General features: G+C 33.3%; 4 protein-coding genes and 1 long non-coding RNA gene across 7 annotated transcripts in view; 3 read left to right on the forward strand and 2 right to left on the reverse strand.

Annotated features, from left to right (window-relative positions):
* LOC149489410 (uncharacterized) overlaps positions 1–6,834 on the forward strand; it is a 52,789-nt gene extending 45,955 nt beyond the window's left edge. Inside the window, exons 3-7 of the mRNA XM_089713657.1 lie at positions 1,930–2,082; positions 3,683–3,860; positions 4,610–4,846; positions 5,625–5,762; positions 6,123–6,834. Coding sequence (XP_089569783.1) covers positions 1,930–2,082; positions 3,683–3,860; positions 4,610–4,846; positions 5,625–5,762; positions 6,123–6,358 — 942 coding nt within the window. The 3' untranslated portion in view covers positions 6,359–6,834. The remainder of the gene's footprint in view (positions 1–1,929; positions 2,083–3,682; positions 3,861–4,609; positions 4,847–5,624; positions 5,763–6,122) is intronic.
* Positions 1–26,873, forward strand: part of LOC149489406 (uncharacterized) — a 220,810-nt gene that overhangs the window by 76,376 nt on the left and 117,561 nt on the right. The gene's annotated exons all lie outside the window — the stretch shown is intronic.
* LOC149489412 (zinc finger Y-chromosomal protein-like) lies at positions 11,707–13,552 on the reverse strand. 3 transcript variants are annotated; one of them, XM_089713003.1, is made up of 2 exons: positions 13,467–13,552; positions 11,707–13,334 (listed from the first exon to the last, which is right to left on the reverse strand). In XM_089713003.1, exon 2 carries the CDS (start codon positions 13,278–13,280, stop codon positions 11,787–11,789), a length of 1,494 nt encoding a protein of 497 aa, XP_089569129.1. In that variant the 5' UTR covers positions 13,281–13,334; positions 13,467–13,552; the 3' UTR covers positions 11,707–11,786. The 3 variants fall into 3 exon arrangements, with proteins under 3 accessions (XP_089569129.1, XP_089569136.1, XP_089569143.1); XM_089713010.1 differs by having other exon boundaries at positions 13,523–13,547; XM_089713017.1 differs by having other exon boundaries at positions 13,482–13,537.
* On the forward strand, positions 19,744–21,596 carry LOC149489413 (uncharacterized). Its single transcript, XM_089713026.1, is given in 2 exon segments — positions 19,744–21,537; positions 21,540–21,596. Coding segments are annotated over 2 exon segments (1,488 nt in total). The 5' UTR covers positions 19,744–20,091; the 3' UTR covers positions 21,582–21,596.
* Positions 24,363–26,331, reverse strand: LOC149489414 (uncharacterized). Its single transcript, XM_089713545.1, has one exon. The coding sequence runs from the start codon at positions 25,929–25,931 to the stop codon at positions 24,435–24,437; it is 1,497 nt and encodes a 498-aa protein (XP_089569671.1). The 5' UTR covers positions 25,932–26,331; the 3' UTR covers positions 24,363–24,434.

Below are 26,873 nucleotides of genomic sequence, written 5' to 3' on the forward strand. Positions count from 1 at the left end.
AGCTGTATTTAAAAAATCTGTATAATTTATATTTATTTATTTTTATTGTGTCCTATTATTCATTATAACTTGTCAGATAAATTACAGACATGCAATCAAGAAAGCAACGTGCTCATATTCATTTAGGGCAGGGGAAGGAAAATGATCAAATACATAACTTACAATTAGAGTAATAAATTACATATCAATGTCTGGAAATGAATTCTCTGTCGATAGCATCATTTCTCTATTGTTAAAAGGTATTGTTCATTTTTAGTTCCATTGTTGAAATTCTGATTAATTGCGATTACTTAACCGATAGAACCTTGATAGAAATGAAACAAAGATGTTATACAATCACGTGCTCCATGACGTGTTATAATTTCATTGTTTTATCTATGTTTGAAAGCAAATCAACGTAACTAAACCACTTTAAACTGTGTACCTATGTTCTTTGAAAACCATCTTCCGGGTTGTCTGGGAGCGATCGCTTTTGGCGATAAAATGGCTCTTTGAACATTTTCAAGATTCTACATATAATATCATTTCTGCTGTCTTGATTTTCAAGGTAGCTATTAGGTATGTCTATTAGGTATTATTCGGTTGTCTTTTTTAATCATATCTATTTATTGCGTGCAATAAAGTGTTATTTATTTCATCTTCTAAAAATTTCTTGAATTTTCTCCTATAAAATTATTTATGTTACAAAATTACATTACACGTGTACATAATATCTAAAAAAACAAAACAAATAAACAGCAAAGCCTACGCGCATTTATTACAATGGCGACCTTCAAACGCTCTAATCTTTATTCTTATTATCAGTTAAATAAAATTGGTCAAGCTATATTAGGCCTCCACGTTTGCATTCAATCCATGATTTGAAAAATATGTCCTCAGGAACTCCTGTAGAATATGTATTTTATTGTTTTTAAACGACAAGGCATATGACAAAGACGAAATTTTTAAGAATTGTATTGTTTTACGACGCGCAAAAATATTTCCTGACGTATGTAACGATCTAATTATACTTTATAATCTGTATTCATTGAAGCCCTTACGATTCCAATTATGAATCGACTTCCCGTTTAAACTTCTGTCAATGACTGTCAATTTTTTTTCATCAGTGTTGCCATGGCTGCGACAAAGAATTATTTTATTTTAAGGCTTTAGAAACTACGTTCAAATATTCAAAATCTTTATTTACTTTAAATACTGAACTTATTACACATAACTATAGATGATTTTTATTCTAGAATCATAAAATGATAAGAGAGTGAAGGAAACAGGTAGTTTTGGATAGTGGCCAATACAAACTAGGTACTTCCTTCCTGCTCATTGGTTTATAGTACCGCTTACCGCCCGCGGCTTCGCCCGCTTTGTCTAAAACCCAATAAATTATATACAAAAACCTACCTCTTGAATCACTCTATCTATTAAAAAAAACCGCATCAAAATCCGTTGCGTAGTTTTAAAGATTTAATTATACAAAGGGACATAGGGAAATAGGGACAGAGAAAGCGACTTTGTTATATACTATATTGTAGTGATATTCAACTGTGAATAATGAACGTAAAAATGATATCTTGAATCTGAAATCCATTCGCGAAGCATAATTACAATAGTTACGGAAGGTTAAATTGATTCGTTGCACTTTATCTTCATAAAAATGTGATCAATAATAATGAAACTGATTGTCCGTTTGTCAACTCAACAATACCTAACTCTGCTTCAAAATTTATTTGTTTTATTAATACATTATATACGTACAACATTTACAATATCAAATATTTTGTTAAATGAGAATCCATTCAATGCTGTAGAAACGGCGGGTCGTACTCGTATGTAGCTTTTTCTTTTAAGACCTAAATCATCAAAAATTTATCCATTCTTTCCAAAAATATTAGTAAAAAAAACAACTATTATAACTTTTTTTCTTTTTACTTCCAGGAGTCGCTAGCGGAATGGGACCGCGGGTTCGACGGGCCCCCGGACTCCACGCAGGGCCGCAAGTGGAGCATGCGTAGCGCACACGCGCAGCACACGGGCGAGCAGGGGGCGCTGGTCAACAACAACGCCACGGACGCGTGCAAGCTGATTGTTGTGAGTATCTGTTGCTAGGAAACGAAGGTGTCGAGAGACTTCCAAAAAAGGGTCTGGTCATGGTCTGGTATTTTTTGGGTAGGATCGATAAGTTTGGCAATTGTGAACCGATTTATAATAAAGAATTTAGAGGGAAAATTGGTTCAAGTTTCTGTAGAATTTTGTTAAATTAATGAGATGTTCACATTCTGGGTAGAAATTGATATGAGTCATCTGTAGCGTCATAAAATAGCCAAAAAAATATTTTCAGTAGGTTCTGTAATTCAAATTGATTTTAAGGATTTTAATGAAATTCCTGGTCCACGTTATTTGACACCGACATACACTCAGAAAAAAGACCTGTGACAATGCTATTTAACGTAATAGTCAATAGAAATTTGATATCCACCTGCGGTTTACCTTTTTCCCTCAGCCACGGGACCATAAAGTCTTCCCAATTCCCACAATACAAAACACCTTTCTGGATATGATCCTAACTGCTGGATGAACGAGTGAGTTCTCAAAATAGGCAATTCACCTCTAATTTACTGTTAGAAGCAATAAATTCTTCCCGATTCCCACGATAAAGCCCCTTTCTGTTCCGTTCTGAATACGATCCTTATTGCTGGAATGAGCGAGTTCTCAAGGTATGCAAATTGCACATCCATTGTCCGACATCTAGACCAGTAAGCTACGTCTCACCTTTGTTTCAGTGATTACACAATTTCTCGAGCCACATTCGCTCGACAGAACAATATGTACTATGTACATTAGATTGCAGACAGAGTTTATATACTTACTGGATTTGCATAAGATTTCGCCTCAATGGCATTATAAATTTGAGACAATGGTGCCAGCTGAATTTTATGTCTTTTACTTTAGCTCTATGCCTGTTTTATTCTTCAAAAAAGTACCTAGACGACGATTTATTCAAGTCTACTTGAGAATAATATACACAAAGAGGCAAAAATGAATTCATTAAGATGAAATTCACAATATAAATAAACAAATGCAATGCATTTCGGGAGGAATGGTACCTGCTAAAGAATGTAGAAGCTAGAAGCTAGAAGAAGCATTATTTTGCCATTGCAACTTTAGATTGAGTCAAAATAATCATCAACTCAAAACACGCATTGTTAAATACACAATGACATGCTGTCGAAGCCGAAATATCACGGAAACAATAACAAGGAACAGCAATAAATTGACATTTTAATGAGTCGCAAGTGTCCCGAGTAATTGAGTTTCATGAACGCTCGGGTTAATTGAGGGTAAACGGTGAATTGAGCAACCTTCCAGATCATTCGATGGCACGAACATGTAAACAACGTAATTTATTATATATATTTTATTATTAAAGCGATTGAATCGTTAGATTTATCCTTGAGAGCAGGTTTTATGCCGTTTTTATTTGGACTTAAAAGTTTTAGTATGTGCTATATGATTGTAAACTTTTTGTAACACGTCACGTAAGAAATTACGAGTCTCGCTAATAAGATGAACAAACAAATTCGAATTAAAAAGGCACAAATAAATTTAGGTTTTTCCATCCGTTAAAATTTCTGAAATCCTTTCTATTACCATCTAAACATGTCCTATAATCAAACCATGATCTTTACAGTATATAGAATCGAAGCCCATATGGAAGCTATCGCTGTGCGGCGGCAACGCGGCGTCTGTGGCCGCACGGGCTGGTACCAAGCTGCTGCCCCCAAAGATCAGGGTGGTGTGGAACCCGCCGGCCACGACCTACCATCACACGGAGAAACTGCGGCTAGTCGTCACTGCTGTTAATAGTGGTAAGTCTTTGAAGTTCTGGGAAGGTCTCTAGTATGTTAGTGGTTTGTGATTGGACAGTTGTGAGTTCTGGATGTTGGTAAGTTGATTTATCTGTCTAATGTTATTGCATAATATGCATATTTATCACACAGTTGTGACTGGTGGCTACTGTTAATTATGTTAAGTTTTCTGTGTGATTGTTGTTTTGGCCTTAACAGCCTTAACAGTCTGGGAGCTTTAACAGTCGAATGTATATGAGGTTATGAGGGTGTTTCATTCAGTTCTATTAATAACGTAAAATATGTTTAATAGCGTAGGTGCCTTTTTATAGAATTCTCTCCTGATTTGATTCAAAAATTTTTTATTTTTATCTTCCAACCACTTATGTCCGCCTGATCTGCCATCGCACCCTTTTTTTACCCATTAGACACGCGAATCTGTAAATTTAATATAGCTTAACGTTTGTCCTTTGCAAAGAATGTACACCTGCAGTACTCAACCATTTTTTTTAAGCTATTGCATAGCTTCTATCGCGGGCCTTGAGCGCGGGGACCGAATCCAGAAATTCCGTAACGAAAAAACCTCACGCTCCCCACGGGGACGGGCGCGGAGGTGTGGCTTGAAGGCATAGCATGCAATAGCTTTACCGCGGCAGTCTCTGAGTGCCACACGTCTTTTTTTTACCTAAAGACACTAGTAGCGCGAAATACTCATCCAGCTTCACCAGTTCACTCCATTGCACGCAGTCAACCCTCTTATTTCTGTTCAGGTGCAATATGCTCCGAAGACAGCCAGTTCACATGCGGCGCGACGAGCCTATGCATATCCTCGTACCTCGTGTGCGACGGCGTGCGGCACTGCCCCGCGGGGGAGGACGAGGAGCCGGCCGCGTGCGCGCGCCGCCGCGACTCGCCGCTGCTGGAGGTGCTGCGGAGGTTCGCCGCGAGGAACCAGGAGCTGCTGGGGCTGGACCAGCCGGAGGCGGTTACCAAGCCCTCTGTTATTAGTGAGTGTTGCATAAAAAACCCGTCCGATTAGGACCCTTCTGGCCTCCTCCACTCAAGCGACAGCCCAAGCCGAGGTTCGAGATCCCCGTCAAGGGGGTCGCCCTTGCGCATGTACCAGGTGAACCTTCAGTTCACCCCCGCGTCCGCGTTAAAATGTAGAAGCCCTTCTGGCTAACATTGAGAAACACCACACAAAAAAAAAAAAAAAAAAAAAAACATAAAAAAGACGGGTTGCACTCCGGGAGTACCGGCAGAAGTGAAAACTTGATTATTAACGTTGAGCATGTTTGATATTTTGGAATAGTATTACGCTTTTTCGATCAGGTCACGTGTCCTGACGCGAGTTTAAGATTTTATACCCATTACAGAAAAAGTGCTCAACGCCGCTAAAGAAGTTTTCACTTCAATAAAGTCTGAAATTTCTTGGAAAGTAGCTACCCAGTTTACATAGCATGAAAATGTTATGAAACTAACCTAGACGTGATTTTTAAATTTAAATTATCGACTTTAGTAGTATTGTCTCAAAAAATATATATAGGTACGCCTCTTTTTTTGAAGTCGGTTAAAATACTGGTTGTATGTTGCCAGACGAGTGCTGTTGATAAGCCTTCTGTACCCAGTGTACTAGCTTGAAAAATTTGTATGATGAACCGTTAAAATCTACATAACCTAACTACCATCCTCAATACTTCATCAGCCATAAATTGGAAGACATACAATATATTATTCATTTCTCCAAATACCAAATAAATAACTGTGTAATAATTTCTCTTACAGTGAAGATAAGCGAAAGTGAGCAGAAGTCAAACGCTCTACTGGAGTTCGCGGAAGCCCTGAAGCCCTATGGACCCTGGAGTTACCTCGTGGTTGGCATGCTCGTCTGCGCCACCATACTTATGTTCTGTTTGGCTTGGGGTAAAAATTTATATTATTATTATAATTTCTAATGGAACAGTAATGATGTATCATGTAGGACAAGTAGGAAATTCATTTTTCTCATAGAGTTATTTTCTTTTATTGTCACATTGCAACGATTTAGGATTTTATTTTTTAATTAACTTTAATTCAGTTTTAGGTACTAGTATTTTAATATTAATAACACAGTTATAATTTTACCTTATATTAAATAATATTTAAGAAAAACAAATTTAAAAGCCATTTATTTCCAAAAAAAATATTATTCACAGTAAATTTCACCGTTACTACACTTCAATCACTTGGTACGCCATAAATTTTACTAGTTTAATATTTATTTCCAATTTTTTTCTATTCCAGAGTGTTGCTGCAAGAGCTCCAAGCCGTCCGACACTCCGCTCAACATTCCGCCATCTTGCATCGACCTGTCACCAACTGTCACCGTGACAGCGTCGTCGCAGCAAATGTTCCCACCACCCCTCCCCCCATCCCCCCCGGAATACGAACCTCCCCCATCCTACTCCTCCCTCTTCCCCCGAGCATACAAATCCTCCCCCTCTCCTGTGCCACACTGCTCCCACCAGGAACCCTATTGATCATAGATTACACCAAATTGTAGATAGGACGCGATTTTTGAAATTTTTCGTGGTTAGCCTCGTTTATATTGAGATTTGGAACGTTTAAATTAACAAAAATAATACAAATAAATTATTACATGAACTAAATTCAAAATAGTATTGATTTCAGAAAACAATTTTTTTTTATAAATAAACCCAATTCTTTGAACTAAATTCAAATCTAGACACAAAAAATTAATACGAACATTATTTCAAACATCAAAAGCCAAATAAAAATAAAAAATACAAAAAAAACATAGATGTTAGATTTTCATAAAATATGCGGGATAGACTAAATTTGGAAAAATCTTAACGAATGTTGACAGTCTGAAAAAACAATAACTTTTTACTGAGAATGGTCTCATACTTTGTAATAAAAGTGAGATGATATTATTTTTTTTTCTAGAGAGTGAAAACGCCTGAAATAAAATGAATTAACTACCTGCGAAAAAAATGTTTTTTTTTTTTTGCATTATTTGTTAAGAATTAAATGATTGAGAAATAAAGATAACTTTGAAGAAGGCGTTACCAACTCTGTAAAAGCATTTTAAGTAGTTCTTACAAAAATTATAAGTACCTATATATTATAACAAATGTTTGTAACTCAATAATAAATGTCAAAATTTTATATTTTCTTACTTCTCTCGTACTCTTCCACTGCCTTATCTATCTACTTGACAAAATATTTAAAACAGACTTAAATATTTCTATAGATAAATTCATATTCGTCCAAAAATAACTTCGACCTATATTCCAAGCGATATGAAAAAGACAAAAAAATGCTAAATTAGACTGAATTTGACAAATGAAATCTAACCACGAAACGCAATTTAACCTCGTCGCCTTACTAATAAAAAGTTAAACCACAGAGTTAAACAATGGATAAATTTCAACCATTTTCTACCATAGCTGTGTTCTGCTCTTGCTCACATGAAACATCAATCATAAAAACAAGACAGGTTATTGCAATAAGTAATCCATTGCATAGCGAATGGGTAACATTTTATTAGTAAGACCGTAAATGTTTTGTAAATATATTATCAAAACGTTTATTGTAGTTTTTACCAATTTAGTAATATTTTAATAGTCTGTGCTGATATAATATCTACATTTCCTCATACATCCCGTTGCTATAATGTTGCTACATTGTAAAATATTTGACATTGTAGTAGCGGGTAAATAGATATTTTAAACATTTACAAATAATAATATATTTACCGACTTGTTCCTTACTGGTAAATGGTAACACTCTTATTAAAGCCATAAATTTAAGTACAATAATATGGATAAAATGGGACCAATAATAATTTTTAAAGAATTAATGCCGTTGCCTTGTAATTTGTAAAATTGAAGATAGCTCTAAATAAGTGATACCTGTGTGAGAAACTAAGAGTTGATGCTTATCTATTTGACGATGTATAAAAGTGGATGTTCTTATTTTTATATATGCGTATTCTGTATACAAATAAAAATGTTTACTTGCTATATTTAAAGCAAAAAAATATATGTACAATATGCTTTTTGTTTTGTTTGGAAATTTTTGAATGTATAAGTACTTTAAAGGGTAATTAAATAAAATAAATAACATTATTCATACTTCCATTTGCTAGAACACAGTACCTTATCTTAGAAAAATAGAAATTCTATAGTACAGTTTAGTTCTATAGATTTCGTTCAGAAAATATATTTCATAGGTGTCCCTTATTTACATTAGATCGCAGGCTCGATTCACTTTCTGTTTTTCTATTGATATCATTTTTTAAATGTCATTTCATATAGGTACCTAATATGTATAGCTTTTGAAGTACCTACCTACTATCACAGACTAATAATAATATACTACGTATACAACTACTATCATCGGACTATATACCAAGTCTGTTAATTGTAAAAGAATATATGTAATATAAAATATAAATCTTCAAGTGATGTATAATCACTGTAATATAAACTAGTCTTTAGAGGATCTTTGTTAAGTTAGCGTCGTTTCAACTGTATCCTAGATAAGTTAAATACTAAGTTGAATCTAAATTCCATGGAGTTTGAGTGATATGTAATATAAAGAAAGAAAAGAATAAAGAACTTTAAATGTGTATTTGTGTTTTATTTTGCATTATATTTTATTAAGTACATTTATGTTCTCCGCGGTTACACCTGCATTGCTCCGCTCCTGTTGGTCTTAGCGTGATGATATATTATAGCCTATAGCATATTATTATTATTAGTCTGTGCCTATAGCCTTCCTCGATAAACGGGCTAAGGCCGAAAGAATTTTTCAAATCGGACCTGAGATTAGCGCGTACAAACAAACTAAACTCTTAGCTTAATAATATTAGTATAGCAGATAGCTATATATTTTTAAGAAAGTAATGCAAGAGAAAGAAAGTTTTATTCGAATTAATCTAAGAGAGAGAAAGTATTTCGAATAGATAGATGATATTTTTGTCTCGTACCAGCATAGTTTATGAAATTTAAAGAATCTGAAGCACAATAATTTTATGTCTGTTAAGAATTCATAAGCGAGAATAATATAAATTTCATTATTACTTACTTAGGTCTAGTTATTCCTGACAAAGGATAAGTTGTTTTAATTTTTAAATTTGCCGAGACTCCGCGTATCCAACGTTACCCCCTCCTCCCCATAAACATTTCACGTAATTTGTGGTCGCCCCCTTAGAAAAACATTGCATACTTACTACTGCAGCAGTGCTGCAGCGTAGCTTCCAAACGAACCAACTGTACTACGGTCACACTACCGTGATATGCCAATAATTATTGCCATAACTTTAAGTGCCATATCACACTAGCGGATTGCGAGCGGTTTCAAAGCGGAGCGGGTGCGCAACGAATACGTTGCGGGCGCGCAACGAACACGCCGCGGTTGCGCAGCGAATTCGTTGCGGACGCGTCATTTTGTATACTCTCGCACAAAAGCCAGCCCTTCCGCCTTGCCTAACTTCCATTCAATATTTCCATCGTTTCTGTAGCACTCAATTTTTTAACCGTACTGTGGAAATGCACTTACTTAACAGTTAACTAAAGATGTAATAACAACTGGAGTTGTTAAAAAAAGGTGCTATAAAATTGAATTACTAGGACTTTTAGAATGTACCATACATTCCAAAAGTATGTAACGACTGACCAGTATAATCTCTCCCATAGCAACGTATGTTATAAAGAGATTTTGTGAACCTAATTATGAGCAAAGTGATAGTGAGTTGCTGGTTGCTTGATAAAATTTTCTATTCACTGCTATTTATCTAATAATAAGATAGCCCTGTTTTAGTTAAGGAGCTTTAACATTTATTTCACTAATGAACTTTCTTAATGAGCAATTAAGTTATCTGATTGCATTTCGACCAAGATTTAATAAATAAATAAATAAATAAATAAATATTATAGGACATTATTACACAAATCGACCTAGTCCCACAGTAAGCTCAATTAAGGCTTGTGTTGTGGGTACTAGGCGACGATAAATATAATATTTAATAAATACATATATAGATAATAACACCCAGACCCAAGAACAAATAATTGAGTTCATCACACAAATATTTGCCCTGACCGGGGATAAAAATAATATAATATAATAATATATAATAATAATAGATAAAACAATACCCTAAACATTAACATGTTATGAAACTCGTAAAAAATAATGATCTCATAATTATTATACTATCACAAGTTATAAGTAACAACCAGCACGGATTCCATTTTGTTAATGAGTGTACATGACTGCGACGTAAACGTTGCGCATCTGCCACGCGTCCGCAACGAATTCGCTGCGCAACCGCAACGTATTCGTTGCGCACCCGCTCCGCTTTGAAACCGCTCGCAATCCGCTAGTGTGATATGTCACTAACAACACCTAGGTGTGTGGTGTAACCATGACTTATGGCCATAATTCTACAATGCCAATCAATATGACAAATGGCGGTAGGCAACACAGGTAGGCAATAGCTCCGGCGGCGGTATTCTTTCGCACATCAAAGAAGATTACCGCGGTAATTATTGCGTTTGCGGCCACACTACCGTGGCGTTTGTCCAAAATCGGTAGTCCAAATGTCCAGTGTGCAATAAGTATGAGCTCACCGACGACGCACGTATCGACCGACATGGAGAGGTCAAATGAAAAAGCGCTCGATGGCGCTAATTTTTGGAATTCTTCTCTTTGGGATACCCGACAGAAGAACTATAAAAATCGCAGTGTACACAATGATGCGTGGCGTCGGATCAAACAAAATTTATCATTTGTACTTGTACTTGTACTTGTACAATAGATGATTTGAAAAAGAAAAAATCCTTTTGAAAAAGAAAGAATCCTTGATGAATTATACAGAAACCATATTATATATTAATTATTAACTAATATTTTTTTTGCTGCGGTAAATGCCAATAATTACCGACATATCTAGGTAAACTCTAGTGTAACCACATCAGTTCATGCAATAATTTAGACGGTAATATAATGCCATAATTATGAAATTTCGGACAAATATAATTTGCGACCTGAGAAGGGATATAACATGGGATATTACTTAATATACCGGAAATCCTTTGACTACGCGGGCGAAGTCTCAGATGGAAAGCTTGTCGCAAATAATTTTAGTAGAGTATAATATTTTTAAATATATTTTTGGGGGCCTGAGCCATGAGTAGTTAAGTAGACTTCTTAGTGTTTTGTTTAAATTTTTGCGGCATTTTTCATCGATGCACCGCTCCTTGAATGCGCGCCACGAGAAGTTCCACTAGACGCGGTATAATAATTATTACCCCCGCTCATCCCAACCACTCACTCCTAAATTTTTTGTAAATTATTGAATTAGTAAAATTATTGTTTTTACAATTTTTTCTTGTTAAAAATCTGAAGGGCGCAACACAAAATTAAAAAATTATAGTCCAAGACCTGGGTGCATTTTTATATAAAACTAGATTTCCGCCCGCGGCTTCGCCCGCGTTTTCAAAGGAAAACCCGCATAGTTCCCGTTCCCGTGGGATTTCCGGGATAAAACTTATCCTATGTGTAAATCCAAGTTACCGTCTATATGTGTGCTAAATTTCATTGTAATCGGTTCAGTAGTTTTTACGTGAAAGAGTTACAAACATCCATACATCCATACTTAAGATATTGTAGGTATATTGTGTTGAACATGAGGATTGCCTGATGGCTTTTGCCAAACCAATCCTTCCGCGAAGAGATTGTGTATCGGGATTTGACTATAACATATATGTAGAGAACTCGCATGTTTTTAATGTTACAAAAATAAAATACCCAAAAGAATAAGTAGACAGAAGAGAGAATTGAAAATAAAACAGTGAAATAGTTTTTTACAATAATTTAATATTCCAATAAGAAAATATCATATCAATAATATAGGTACTACAAATAATTACCTACTTATTACTCATTTGGAATTTTTTTGTCTATCTGAACTTCAATACTACTCTTATTTTCACTTGCTGTACCTATATCTCCCTTACTGTATAACAAAGTTTCAGAATGCTTCATCCTCACATGTTCCCTTTTAGCTTTATTTGTGAAATATTTCAAGTGACAGTATGGACACTGAAATACTTTCCCATCCATATGAAGCTCTTGATGTTTCAACAATCTATCTTTATCTTTTACAAATACAAAACAGATGTTACAGCATAACTGCCCACTTTTATGCCTGTTCGCGTGGTTATTTATTAATGTTGATTTGCTAGTTTTGTATGGACACAAGTCGCAAGTATATCTCTTATCCTCAGAATGTTTTCTTAGCCTGTGAGTTATTAGTTCACTGTGGGTATAAAATGACTGGGCGCAAACTTCGCACGTAAAGTCTTTGTGGTCGGCGTGCCTCGCCATGTGGGTTTTAAGACATCGCTTCCGGAGAGACATCTTGCATATAGTACACTGTGTTTTTGGCTCATTGTGAACACGGGCTATGTGTTGCTTGAGCCGCTTCACGCCTTGACATATTTTACCGCATATTTTGCACTTTTCCTGTGGTAGTGTAGACTTTTTATGCTTGTAGTCCTGGTGGAATACTAATGCCGCTATTTGCTTGAAACGTTTGGGACAAATTGAGCATGTGTAGGGTCGCTCGTTAGTGTGAATGCGGACGTGTACTATTATATTGCCCGATTTCTTTGTTGTATATGAACATGCCTTACATGTAAATACTCTAGTTTTACCAACACCTTCTATGTGCATCCATTTCTCATCAATTCTATGGCATATTTTCTTTGACTTATGTATGTTAAATGATCTAAATGTTTTAAAATTCTGTTTACAGTTTGGGCAAATCAGTTTACTTGGCAAGTGCACTTTTTTCCAATGTACTGCCATTTTAAATTTGCTTTTAAATACTTCTCCACAGTCGTCACATTCAAATCTAGTCACTTCACATTTATTCTTAGCCTGATGCCTGTGCAAGGTGGTTGCTGTTTTAAAAACAACATTACACTTGTTGCAAATTAAATCCTCGTCCTCATTAGATGATTGAAGTTCAGTTATACACTCATAAGTATCATATTCTAAGGCATTAGAATTAAGCAAGGGTTTTACATCTATCATTGGTTCATCATTACTATTATAATTTTCCGACAATTCATTGTCATTACTTTCTGCTTTGAAAATGCATACTGTATTATCATTTTTTGGTAGGCCGTAATCTTCTCTTAATTTATTATCAGATTGTATACATTTCTCTCTAAAATTAACTGCAGTCTCAAATTCGTCATAACATTTAAAACACATAGAGAAAGGGAATCCATCGTTCTCTTTTATTTCAATATTTGTTATGGAATTTATATATTTAAATACTCTTAGACCTTTAAAAGTATCTGTAAGTGATACTTTATACTTTCCTTCTAAAGAATCTAAGCAGATACGGCAGATATTATCCATAGTACAATATTTTTTAGTAAATTATTTTAATACGGCTCAAATTAGTTTTTTATTCTGAGAAGTAGAAGAAGGATTAGTTAAATTTCTATCATACCAGTAAAAGACATTTTATGGATTAACACCATAATAATTGCTAGCAAAGTATAACTTAAATGTATTTAAATAAGGTAAACCAATTATAATTACAGAAATTACAGCAACCTATCATTAAAAATATATGATCGTAAACGTAGAAGGAGTACCTAGTTCATTCTCCCTCTACGATCGTAAACAAATGAATGTCAAACTGACATGTTAGATACCTGTGTGTGTGTCTATACCGTAGACAGAGAAACTATAGACAAAGGTAATCTGTAACCGCAACTGAGACAAAAATACATACCTAGTTTGTCAATGTATAAGTTGAATGTTGCCACCTTAGAGTATATATTACAGTAGTATAAGCGAGTGTATTGCACAAATTGCTTTGTGCACATCGTAGGCAGATGAGCTATAAACAAGAAGCTTATATCTAATACACTGGAGATTGCACTATGACCATTAACTTGTCACAAGAAAATATAACCTTGAATGACGTCAGTGTTGTTTTTTGTCTCTTTCTGTGGGTGACCACACTGGTTTTTATATTCAGGATTTTTCGAAAAAAAAACTAAAAATCATGGTCTATAAATAAAACGACATATATTTTTAACAGTATTTATATTATAATATTACTGGTCAACTTACATGAATAATTATCATCTTTATAGGTACATACCATTTTAATTGGTAGAGAATGATAGTTTTAAATAACGCTTGATAACTTTTGATCTCATACTACGAATTTTTAATTAAAATGACAATACATTAAAACATCGTTTTGGGTTACTCAAGCTTCAGTCTAAAACTTTTCAATATTCCAAAGGGAGAGTTGCATCACTAGTGTTGATGTGTGGTAACGATATTACAGTTCTCAGAAATTCGTATGTCTTTCAGGAGCTGTACTTACGGTTACTAATGGTTTCATGGTGGTTAATTATAATATAATTAAAATTACTTTATCAGTTGAGACGCAGTAAGAATGTGGTAAATAAAAAGGTATAGCACTTTTCAAAAGGTATTTTTTTTCTGGACCGTAATCCTCAGGCTTAAAATGCAAACTGCATATTCTGGCATGTTGATAAATTTTACCCTTGATAGGCACTATGGACAGCCATTTATTTCTTTTTATTTCATTTTTGGAAAGCTGAAATACGTAAAACAAAAAAATATTAGGTTAAAAAGTATAAATTTCAATGTAAAAAAGAATAAACCACAATATGTGAGTGCAATATCGATGTCGTGTGTTGTTTCATTACTAGTATAAAATTTTTTAAAATGGTGTTCTAAATGTTCATCATAATATTCTTTAGCAATATATTATCGTCGCTATCCGTAAAAACCCATCATCATGGTTACCTTACTTGTTAAATTTGTTTGTTGAAAACTTGTTGAAAAATGATGAAAGTATTAGGAAAAGAACTTATTTAACATGATTGCTTAGTAAAATGATGATAAATTTGACGATTTTTGCCATTAAAATAATTCTAAACAGGTAAATGCATGAGTATTGAGGAATATTGTAAATAACGTAAATATACACTTGCCTGTGAAAATATAGGCCAGAATTGGGTGTCCAAAAACTTCTGCAATTTTTCACAATGCAATACATTATTAATATTCGGAAAATATTTATTAAATACGCAACAATATTAACTTAAATATTCGAAGCGACGCAATTTTTTTGACACTTATGTCATATTGTCAAAGTGAGAGTTGCTACAATTTTATTATGGTAACTAACCATAATCAGGGAATATCGCTTTTTAATAATTGGTTCAGATACTTATTTTATTTAGCATAAATAATAATTGTCTCATCCAACAATGCTTCTGAATGACGTTGTTGGCAATTTATCAACAAACTCATGTACAAAAACTAACCTTTTGCACAGAATATTACAGCATACATAGTAGCCTTGGGAAAACTTCGTATTAACAGTGGCAATACCAAGTTAGGTGTGAAAGTGATAGAACACAACAATTTTCTTGTTACACGTCAAATGTTCATACCGAAATCTCCAGTGTATAAGATATAAGCTTCTTGGCTATAAATAATATATAGATGTGTGTGTGACAAATAGGGATGGGTAGGTATCAATTGCGTGCCGAGCTATCGATAAGTTAAATGTAAATAAATATGTATCTTTTGTAAATTTTATGTTCAATATGTTATTTAAGGAGAAATGTATGAATAAAGTATAAATAATAATATGTCATTTTAAATTTGTTTGCCAAGAGAATAAAGTGTTTATCCCATTTGAATATTTCTTGTATTAATTTTAAGTACTTAAAAAAAATATGTTTATGAATATCAGAAAAACAAGTTCGATATTAAAGTTAATAAAATAAAAATTCGGGTTTGGTGCTATTTCTTTAATAATAAATGAAACAATAATAATAATGTTTTAAAAATGTTAAATAAAAATAAGAAATAATTAGTAATTTACAATGATAATATAATAAATCATATAAACATTTTTTTTATTTAATTTTATCCATTCTACTATAAAATGTTCAAAATCAATTTAGCGGTGCATTACATACTTTACATTTACACTATAATACATTTGCAATTTGCATTCATAATATTAGAAAGTCTATCATATAAAACACACCACAAGTTTATTTATAATACATTTTTAGAAGAGTTTCAATTTTAAAGAAATAAATAAATAATTTGTTAAAATATAATTCTTCTAGTAAACTTTATATCGAGTACAGCGTTGGTCAGGTTACATCACTAAGATCACGTGGCGGCAGTGAGGCGCGCGAGCGAGCCTGCGCGTGTCCGCCTCCCACCTCCCCTTCACCCCCGCGATGCTAGATTTATTTTCATAAAAATAAGTATAACAATCGACTTACTGATGAAATGTGATACTGGATTTCAATTTTGTGTATTTTCTAGTATCGTTTTTGCAAGATATAACTGCACATTTCACCATGTTTATTCCTAGATATGAATAAAAATCCAGAGCAACGCACTTCGTCAGCACTCAACCACGACTACGAGCGCGCGCGGCGGGAACGTCGTGTTGTTCCCACCTGTGCCTACTGTTCCCACTTGGTTGTTCGCGCTCTATAGATATCTATACTCTAAGGTTGCCACAGTATCAGAGCTCCCGGATGTTTTGGATGTTACAGGGAAAGGGTAAATATTTTTAGGATCAATTAAATAAAACCAGTGTATTAGATTTTTCTTTTGTCTTTATTATCAATGTAGTAGATACAAAAAAGTACAATTAATAGATTGATTATTGATTGCGAACAATGTTAATTTCGTGTACACAATTTTTACTTTTTCATTGGCTTGTTCATATTATTAATTTTACAATATTTTGTGGGAATCTTCATCTTTTCTCCCAGTTGCTTCGATCCATTTATTACGTAGGTCTGGATCATCTGGAAACCAATCGATAAACATAGGTTAATAATTAATACTCGCAGGTAGTTCAGTTCTATAAAATTATAAATGTAATTTTATGTCAATCATAATTACTTTGAGAAATAATAAATTAAAATATGTTTTCGATGCAAAAGTCTTCCCGAAACACTGGATTATTATGGGATTTCGTATTCATTTACTTTCGAGTTTCGCCATATTGTCATCAATTTTTTTTAATGATGATCGGGGTATTATTTCTCCCGACACTGGCAACACTTACTTGTTGATGTTTATAGGTTACTAGCTTTCCACCCGCGGCATCGCCCGCGCATTCAAAGAAAAACCCGCATAGTTCCCGTTCCCGTGGGATTTCCGGGATAAAACCTATCCTATGTCCTTTCTCGGGTATCAAAATATCACTATACCAATTTTCATGCAAATTGGTTCAGTAGTTAAGTCGTGATTGAGTAACAGACAGACAGACAGAGTTACTTTCGCATTTATAATATTAGTATGGATTGAATGATAAAACTAGATATTACGCTAATATTTTCCTTGTTTTAACGCGAACGCGACTTGTTACTTTAGTTTCTCTGTCTACGATCTATAGGTACATAATAAATCTGTAGAAGGGTCAATTCTGTACATTGAAAATATTGAAAAAATAAATAGCAGGGGGTGTTAATGGATCGATACCAAACCCAAATATGTGATTAAAAAAATTTTTGTCTGTCTGTCTGTCTGTATGTGAAGACATCATGTGAAAACTAACAGTTCGATTTCGATGAAACTTGGTATAATTATACCTTATTATCCTGGGCGTAAAATAGGATACTTTTTATCCTGGAAAAATACGTAGAAAAAAATTAATCTTAATTTTTCAGTTTTATCCATAGACGTTGTTCTGTAGAACCGCGAACACGCGTTGCGTATTATTATAGGCCTAGCCGTATTGGGTCCAATAGATATTTATAAGATGTCATTGTCAGAGTTACTCAAAATGGAGAAATAAACAATCCACGCGAAGACCGACATCCGCGCGGACGGAGTCGCGGGCGGAAGCTAGTAGCAAAACAACTTTTTTAAAACATTTTTTTGTTTTAAACTGTTTTGGAAAAGGACGAAACATAAAATTATAAAAATACAGTCCAAGAGCTGGGTGCATCACTACATATTATAAAACAAAGTCGCTTTCTCTGTCCCTTTGTATGCTTAAATCTTTAAAACTACGCAACGGATTTTGATGCGGTTTTTTTTAATAGATAGAATGATTCAAGAGGAAGGTTTTAGTATATAATTTATTAGGTTTTAGATAAAGCGGGCGAAGCCGCGGGCGGTAAGCTAGTTTTTTTTATAAAATATTGTGTCGAACATTAGAAAATTGTAATTTCTTGAGTTTTTCATAATTTTGCTTTGAAAAATAACTTATTTTAGATGACATTAATTCGTTTTAAATTGACATTACTGTATTTCTAAATTCTAATATTCAAAGTTAATTGATCCGAGAGCCAAAGAGAATACAAATACTAGGTACGTAAGCGTAGCTGTAGGTAAGCTACTACGGTAAAACGAAGTCAACTGACGTTTACTGTGTTGTCAGTTTTTGATGAAATAAAAATAACGCTGTGACCACGGACCTATAGGCTGTTTGCAATCTAATCCTCTGTCTACTTATTTTTTTTTGATATTTTATTTTTATAACTTAAAAAATGCGAATTCTCTACATATAATAGATTATAGTCAAATCCGTCAAATCCAAGTCAAATCTCTTCGCGGAAGGGCTGGTTTATCTTAGGCTTCGTAAAAGCAATCAGGCAATCCTCATGTTCAAATTTTCCAATGTTCAACACATGACGTGAACATGCACACAGCTCTTAAACTACATTTTTTTTTAATTTTGTGTTGCGTCCTTTTTCACTTAGATCATTAAGTAATGGATAACACTGAAACACTCACAGGCGCTTCCCCTTTTGGCGAGGTATAAGATTATTCGAATCGAAAAATCTTATGCTTTCATAAAAACTACTTGCGTAATCGATTACAAACACTCTGCGTATTCGTAAAACATCGAAAGGACGTCTGCGAGTGCTCCGCTAAAAATGCCGTTTTGTACTGTCCAGTCTTGCAGAAACAAGTCAAACACATCAAATATTTAAAAAGATGGATTAACCTTTCATTTTGATGTGAAACATCTATAGGCTCACTTGTAAACCGAATTGTTGACGTGGCGACGCTTGCCATGGCGACGGGTCGCCACGCTATACACATCTATAGGCTCACTTGTAAACCGAACGATGTTTCACATCTGCCAGGCGTCCCATGACGGCTCACATTTTTTTTTAAGTATTTTTTTTATTTTTTTTACGCAAATATCTATTTAAATGCAATTTCTAATAATCGTCGATGTATCGTTTAGCGATATGATCAAGACAAATAATCGAGTCATGTTTACTCGATCATTGATGCGACCCCACCAGACTATCATGGAAAGAAAATATACAAATTTAATCTTTATGAGCTAAGAGATAAAGTTGAATTTAAAACGCGATATTGAACCGTACTCCCCACGAGACTATCTTGGAATGAAATACAAATTTAATCTTTATGAAGTTAGTAATAGAGTTGAATTTAAAAACTCGTCGCATAAAAGGTCGTACATTTTTACGACTTTCGTGACACAAATTATTTTTGTGAATGTGTGATTGTGTTTCATAGTGTGAGTTACCCTCCCCGCACCAAAATCAGCAGAAAGTTTAGTAAGAACATTTGCCAGCGTACTCCATCCATTACTTAATGATATAAGCTTTTTCAAAACAGTTTTATAGCAAAAAATTATAATTGTTTTAAAATAAGTTTATTTTTGCTATATTAATAAAAAATAGTAACACTGATATTTATATGCCAGTTTGACATTCATTTGTTTATGATTTGACATTGACAGTATTGACACTATTGTATTTCTTTATTTTATCATTGTAAGTTGATAGGTATTTAGTATTTACCTAATACAATTTACAAATTTGTAAATTGTAGACAAAGAGTAAATTATTAAAGGGGGAGATTGTAGATAATAGTTTGTGCTAAGTTTACCTACAGCATATAACAATTAAATACATATTTTGTGATACTTTGCTATTTATTATCATTGTGTTAATTTATAAAATGTCTCTTATTCGCAAGATTGCAACTGGATACATCTGGAACATTTTTTAATGAACGAAATTAAACTATAACTCTTCACATTATGCATTACATATATATGAATTGAACTCATTCATCATAAGTCTCAGAATACAAACTAATTTGAGAAGTATACTACAATAATTTACTATACAATATTGTACCTACTATGGATAATATCTGCCGTATCTGCTTAGAATCTTTAGAAGAAAAGTATAAAGTATCACTTACAGATACTTTTAAAGGTCTAAGAGTATTTAAATATATAAATTCCATAACAAATATTGAAATAAAAGAGAACGATGGATTCCCTTTCTCTATGTGTTTGAAATGTTATGACGAATTTGAGACTGCAGTTAATTTTAGAGAGAAATGTATACAATCTGATAATAAATTAAGAGAAGATTACGGCCTAACAAAAAATGATAATACAGTATGCATTTTCAAAGAAGAAAGTAATGACAATGAATTGTCGGAAAATTATAATAGTAACAATGAACCAATGATAGATGTAAAACCCTTGCTTAATTCTAATGTCTTAGAATATGATACTTATGAATGTATTACTGAATTTCCATCATCTAATGAGGGTGAGGTTTTAACTTGCAATAAGGGTAATGTTTCTAAAGCAGCAGAAACCTTGCACTTGCATCAGGCTAAGAAGAAATGTGAATTGACTAGATTTGAATGTGACGACTGTGGAGAAGTATTTAAAAGCAAATGTAAAATGGCAGTACATTGGAAAAAAGTGCACTTGCCAAGTAAACTGATTTGTCCAAACTGTAAAAAGAATTTTAAAACATTTAAATCATTGAACAGGCATAAGTTAAAGAAAATTTGCCATAGAATTGATGAGAAATGGATGCACATAGAAGGTGTTGGCAAAGCTAGAGTATTTACATGTAAGGCATGTTCACATACAACAAAGAAATCGTGCGATATGGTAGCACATGTCCGCAACCATACTAATGAGCAACACTACACATGCTCATATTGTCCCCGTAGTTTTAAGAAAATGTCGTCATTATTGTTCCACCAGGATAACAAGCATAATATTTCGACACAAGGACAGGAAAAGTGCAACAAATGTGAGAAAATATTTCGAGACAAGTATCAGTTCAAGCTGCACATAGCCCGTGTTCACGAAGACCCAATAATACAATGTCCTGTATGCAAGATTTCTCTCCGGAAGCGTGGTCTTAATCGCCACATGAGTAGGCATGGTGGCCGCAAAGATTTTACGTGCGAAGTTTGCGCCCTGTCATGTTATACTAATGGTGAACTAAGAAATCACAGGCTAAGACAACATTCTGAAGATGGGAGATATACTTGCAAATTGTGTCCATACAAAACTTACAAATCAAAATCAATGAATAGCCATGAGAACAGGCATAAAAGTGGGCAGTTATGCTGTAACATCTGTTTTGTATTTGTAAAAGATAGAGGTAGATTGTTGAAACATCAAGAGCTTCATATGGATGGGAAAATATTTCAGTGTCCATACTGTCATGTGAAATTTTTCACAAATGAAGCTAAAAGGAGACATGTGAAGATAAAGCATTCTGTAACAGCAAGTGAAAATAAGAGTAGTATTAATAATAAGAGTAGTATTATTAGTAAATTCAGCTAGACAAGAAAATTCTCAATGATTTTGAGTAATAAGGAATTATATTTTATAGTATCTTAATGATATGATATTTAGTTATTGGAATATTAAATTATTGTAAAACACTATTACACTGTTTTATTTGCAACCCTCTCTGTCTACATATTCTTTTGGGTATTTTATTTTTATAACTTAAAAATGCGAATTCTCTACATATAATATATTATAGTCAAATCCTGATACACAATCTCTTCGCGGAAGGACTGGTTTATCTTAGGCTTGGTAAAAGCAATCGGACAATCCTCATGTCTAAATTTTCTAATGTTCAACACATGACGTGAACATGCACACAGCTCTTAGACTATAAACTTTTTTAATTTTGTGTTGCGTCCTTTTCCTAAACAGTTATAGAGCAAAAAATGTTTAAAAAAATTATAATTATTGTTTTAAAATAAGTTTATTTTTTCTTTGAAAAAGCGCGGGAATCTTCGAACGAGCCGGACGTGTATTTTTTGAAATTTGATTTGAAAATTTTTAAATTAATATTCAATTGAGTTTGGCTTTGTACCTATATATCTTTTGTTTCTTATATATAAACTTGTAAATTAGTGTAGTTAGTAGTTTTTTTATTGGTAAGCCTATTTTATTCTGATTTATAATATGTAAAAAAATTTTGCACTAAAATTTTGGTGTGGAAACAGTATTCATAAAAAGTTAACATTTTCATAGTTAATGCGGAGATAGCAGTGACAGCGACAGCAATGAAGATTCAGAATACGATGACGATGACGCTGTGTTAAGTGGTGTAGAGGAAATATTATCCGATTGATAAAAACTGAAATAATATATATGTTTTTTTATATACTTACGTGCTTTTATTTTCAAATCCTACTCATTCATAATAAATTTGGCGTGAAATATATTAGAAATACCAACAAAGCGTAGTACATTAAATATTTAAACTGAATATAATTTCTTTATTGATTTTTTTGCACACCATACGCTTTGGTAATGAAGTTAGCGCGTATTACTGAACAATATGGCGTCTTGACAGTCCTATTCTTATTTGGCACGCATAGTAGTTGTAATAAGTTGAGAACTTGGTCCTGAAGTAGCTAGTTTCACAATTTTCTCAATTTCACAATATTCATTAATTTAATAATTTTGATATTAATATAACTAATGATGAGATCACAGGATGAGATTCATTGGTTCCCGCACTAGGCGAAGCCTGTCCTGCGGGACGAAAAAAACGATTAAAAATATAAAATAATTTATAACAGAGCGGCATAGAATATGTGGTTAATATTTAAATTCATATTCAAGTATTACATAAAAATATTATTTTAATTCATTAAATTCATTTAAATTAAATTAAAAAAAAAAGAAAAGAATAGAAGTAGTTCATTGAATAAAAAGTTCTAGAGTGCGTGAGTTAGTAACGTAAGATGTTTCTTCGGAAACATGTCAAGAGTCCCTAGGTCAGTCGTTCCGCAGCTAGATTACGTGCGCACGTTTAACATAATGAATAGAAAGAAAAAATCGTTGCATTGAGTATTGCATTAATTTTACTATCTAAAAAAAAGCAATCAAGAAAGAAACGATGGATTAAGGACTGGATGAGAAAAAAATTAATAATTAAAATAATAATTTAATAAATCACTACATAGTATAAAACAAAGTCGCTTCCCCTGTCCCTATGTCCCTTTGTACGCTTAAATCTTTGAAACTACGCAACGGATTTTGATGCGGTTTTTTTTAATAGATAGAGTGATTCAAGAGGAAGGTTTATATGTATAATAACATCCATTAAATAGTGGAGAAGTACTGTTATTTTTGAGGTTTCTAATGTGATGTCGTAAAAAATTACATTTTTCCGCTTATATTGCAAACGCAGGCTGAACCCTATGAGTTTTATCAAAATAATGTACTAAGTAGTATACACATTGAAAAGGTCTACAGAAAAGTCCGCGATGGTATATGTCTATCTCTTATGGATAACCCACAATAACATTTTTTTGTCATTTACTTTTTACGACAAATAATAGCTAATTTTCGAAGCGATTTTCACCAATACAGCATTAATCCTTAACCAATTGAATACCTTGAATACATTGTTCATTTAATATAGATCTATATGGCCCTTTACACCGTATGATTTAAGTGAATATTTTCGAAGATATTACAGATTTAAAAATTGCGGGACGTAGCATTTGCGGCGGTACCGGCCGGCCGGGCCGCTATGTTTTTATATACAACGTTCACAGTTTTTCTGTAGTGTATTTAGTATCAGCATTGCACCCGTGCGAAGCCGGGGCGGGTCGCTAGTTAAATTATAATTTAATTAATTTAATTAAATTAATTTAATTCAAAATTCAATTGAATTTAATCTTTAAGCTTTCCGAAAATTTGTTCGTAGGGAATTAATTTTATTCTTTACGTCTTCTCTCGTGTATTGGTTTGATTTTTTTATAAATATCGAGCAATGCGAGCAACTTATCAAGCGCATTATTTTTCTTAACTGTATCGCGATATGATTTGCAGGATGTATTCCATAATTGAAAGTCCCGTCAAAATCGGCACAGCCGTTCCAGGGATTAGCCGGAACAGAGGGACAGACAAAAATAAAAAAGATACTATTTTGGCTTATGTACCGTGTATACATCCATACGCATTTAGTAGAAAACGGTTATTACTTTTTTTAATATCACAAACAGACACTCGAATTTTATTATTTATTAATTAATTATGTAGATAATTCCCATTCAAAATTATTCAAACAGAATACCCAAAACAATAAGTAGACATAGAGGATTGCAAATAAAATAATGAAATAGTCTTTTACAATAATTTAATATTCCAATAACTAAATATGATAACATTAAGATACTATAAACAATTCCTTATTACTCAAAATCATTGAGAACTTTCTTGTCAAGCTGAACTTCAATACTACTCTTATTTTCACTCGCTGTACCTATATCTCCCTTACTGGATAACAAAGTTACAGAATGCTTTATCTTCACATGTCTCCTTTTAGCTTCACTTGTGAAAAATTTCATGTGACAGTATGGACACTGAAATATTTTCCCATCCATATGAAGCCGTTGATGTTTCAACAATCTGTCTTTATCTTTTACAAATACAAAACAGATGTTACAGCATATCTGCCCACTTTTATGCCTGTTCTCATGGCTATTCATTGATTTTGATTTGTATGTTTTGTATGCACACAATTTGCAAGTATATCTCCCATCTTCAGAATGTTGTCTTAGCCTGTGATTTCTTAGTTCACAGTTAGTATAAAATGACAGGGCGCAAACTTCGCATGTAAAATCTTTGCGGCCAGCATGCCTACTCATGTGGCGATTAAGACAACGCTTCCGGAGAGAAATCTTGCATACAGGACATTGTATTATTGGGTCTTCGTGAACACGGGCTATGTGCACCTTGAACTGATACTTGTCACGAAATATTTTCTCACATTTGTTGCACTTTTCCTGTCCTTGCGTCGAAATATTATGCTTGTTGTCCTGGTGGAACAATAATGACGACATTTTCTTAAAACTACGGGGACAATATGAGCATGTGTAGTGTTGCTCATTAGTATGGTTGCGGACATGTGCTACCATATCGCACGATTTCTTTGTTGTATGTGAACATGCCTTACATGTAAATACTCTAGCTTTGCCAACACCTTCTATGTGCATCCATTTCTCATCAATTCTATGGCAAATTTTCTTTAACTTATGCCTGTTCAATGATTTAAATGTTTTAAAATTCTTTTTACAGTTTGGACAAATCAGTTTACTTGGCAAGTGCACTTTTTTCAAATGTTCTGCCATTTTAAATTTGCTTTTTAATACTTCTCCACAGTCGTCACATTCAAATCTAGTCACTTCACATTTCTTCTTAGCCTGATGCAAGTGCAAGGTTTCTGCTGCTTTAGAAACATTACCCTTGTTGCAAGTTAAAACCTCACCCTCATTAGATGATGGAAATTCAGTAATACATTCATAAGTATCATATTCTAAGACATTAGAATTAAGCAAGGGTTTTACATCTATCATTGGTTCATCATTACTATTATAATGTTCCGACAATTGATTGTCACTACTTTCTGCTTTGAAAATGCATACTGTAATATCATTTTTTGTTAGGCCGTAATCTTCTCTTAATTTATTATCAGATTGTATACATTTCTCTCTAAAATTAACTGCAGTCTCAAATTCGTCATAACATTTCAAACACATAGAGAAAGGGAATCCATCGTTCTCTTTTATTTCAATATTTGTTATGGAATTTATGTATTTAAATACTCTTAGACCTTTAAAAGTAACTGTCAGTGATACATTACACTTTTCTTCTAAAGATTCTAAGCAGATACGGCAGATATTATCCATAGTAGGTACAATATTTTATAGTAAATTATTGTAGTATACTTCTCAAATTAGTTTGTATTCTGAGACTTATGATGAATGAGTTCAATTCATATGTATGTAATGCATAATGTGAAGAGTTATAGTTTAATTTCGTTCATTAAAAAATGTTCCAGATGTATCCAGTTGCAATCTTGCGAATACGAGACATTTTATAAATTAACACAATGATAATAAATAGCAAAGTATCACAAATGTATTTAATCGTTATATGCTGTAGGTAAACTTAGCACAAACTATTATCTACAATCTCCCCCTTTAATAATTAATTTACTCTTTGTTTACAATTTACAAATTTGTATTATCAATGCTATTTATTAGAATAAAATTAAAATTATAGAAATTAGAAATCACTACATTAAAGACAGTAGTGTCAACTGTCAATACTGTCAATGTCAAATCGTAAACAAATGAATGTCAAACTGGCATATAAATATCAGTGTTACTATTTTTTATTAATATAGCAAAAATCAAAAATAAACTTTTTTTTTCTGTTATGGCAAGAAGATTTATTAGTATATAACTTGGTATATAAGGGCGTATTCAGAAAGAAAGCTTGAAATTTATAAGCGCTTATCGGCGCTTGTCATGTTCATATATTTTCCTGCGCGGGTTACCAGCACTGACAGGAAAATATATGAACATGACAAGCGCCGATAGGGAGTATTCAGAGAGAAAGCTTGAAACTTATAAGCGCTTATCGGCGCTTGTCATGTTCATATATTTTCCTGCGCGGGTTGACAGCACTGACAGGAAAATATATGAACATGACAAGCGCCGATAAGCGCTTATAAGTTTCAAGCTTTCTTTCTGAATACGCCCATAAGCGCTTATAAGTTTCAAGCTTTCTTCCAATGATTTTGAGTAATAAGGAATTGTTTATGGTATCTTAATGTTATCATATTT

The sequence above is a fragment of the Colias philodice genome, chromosome 3, assembly GCF_061535455.1.
Source record: "Colias philodice isolate Cphi_HAF_F1 chromosome 3, ilColPhil1 Martin Lab GWU primary, whole genome shotgun sequence".
In the NCBI taxonomy this organism is placed as follows: domain Eukaryota; kingdom Metazoa; phylum Arthropoda; class Insecta; order Lepidoptera; family Pieridae; genus Colias; species Colias philodice.

Excerpts from the sequence above, each read along its gene's own strand:
- LOC149489412 (XM_089713003.1), bottom strand. The coding sequence starts at position 13,280 with ATGGATAATATCTGCCGTATCTGCTTAGATTCTTTAGAAGGAAAGTAT.
- LOC149489414 (XM_089713545.1), bottom strand. The coding sequence starts at position 25,931 with ATGGATAATATCTGCCGTATCTGCTTAGAATCTTTAGAAGAAAAGTGT.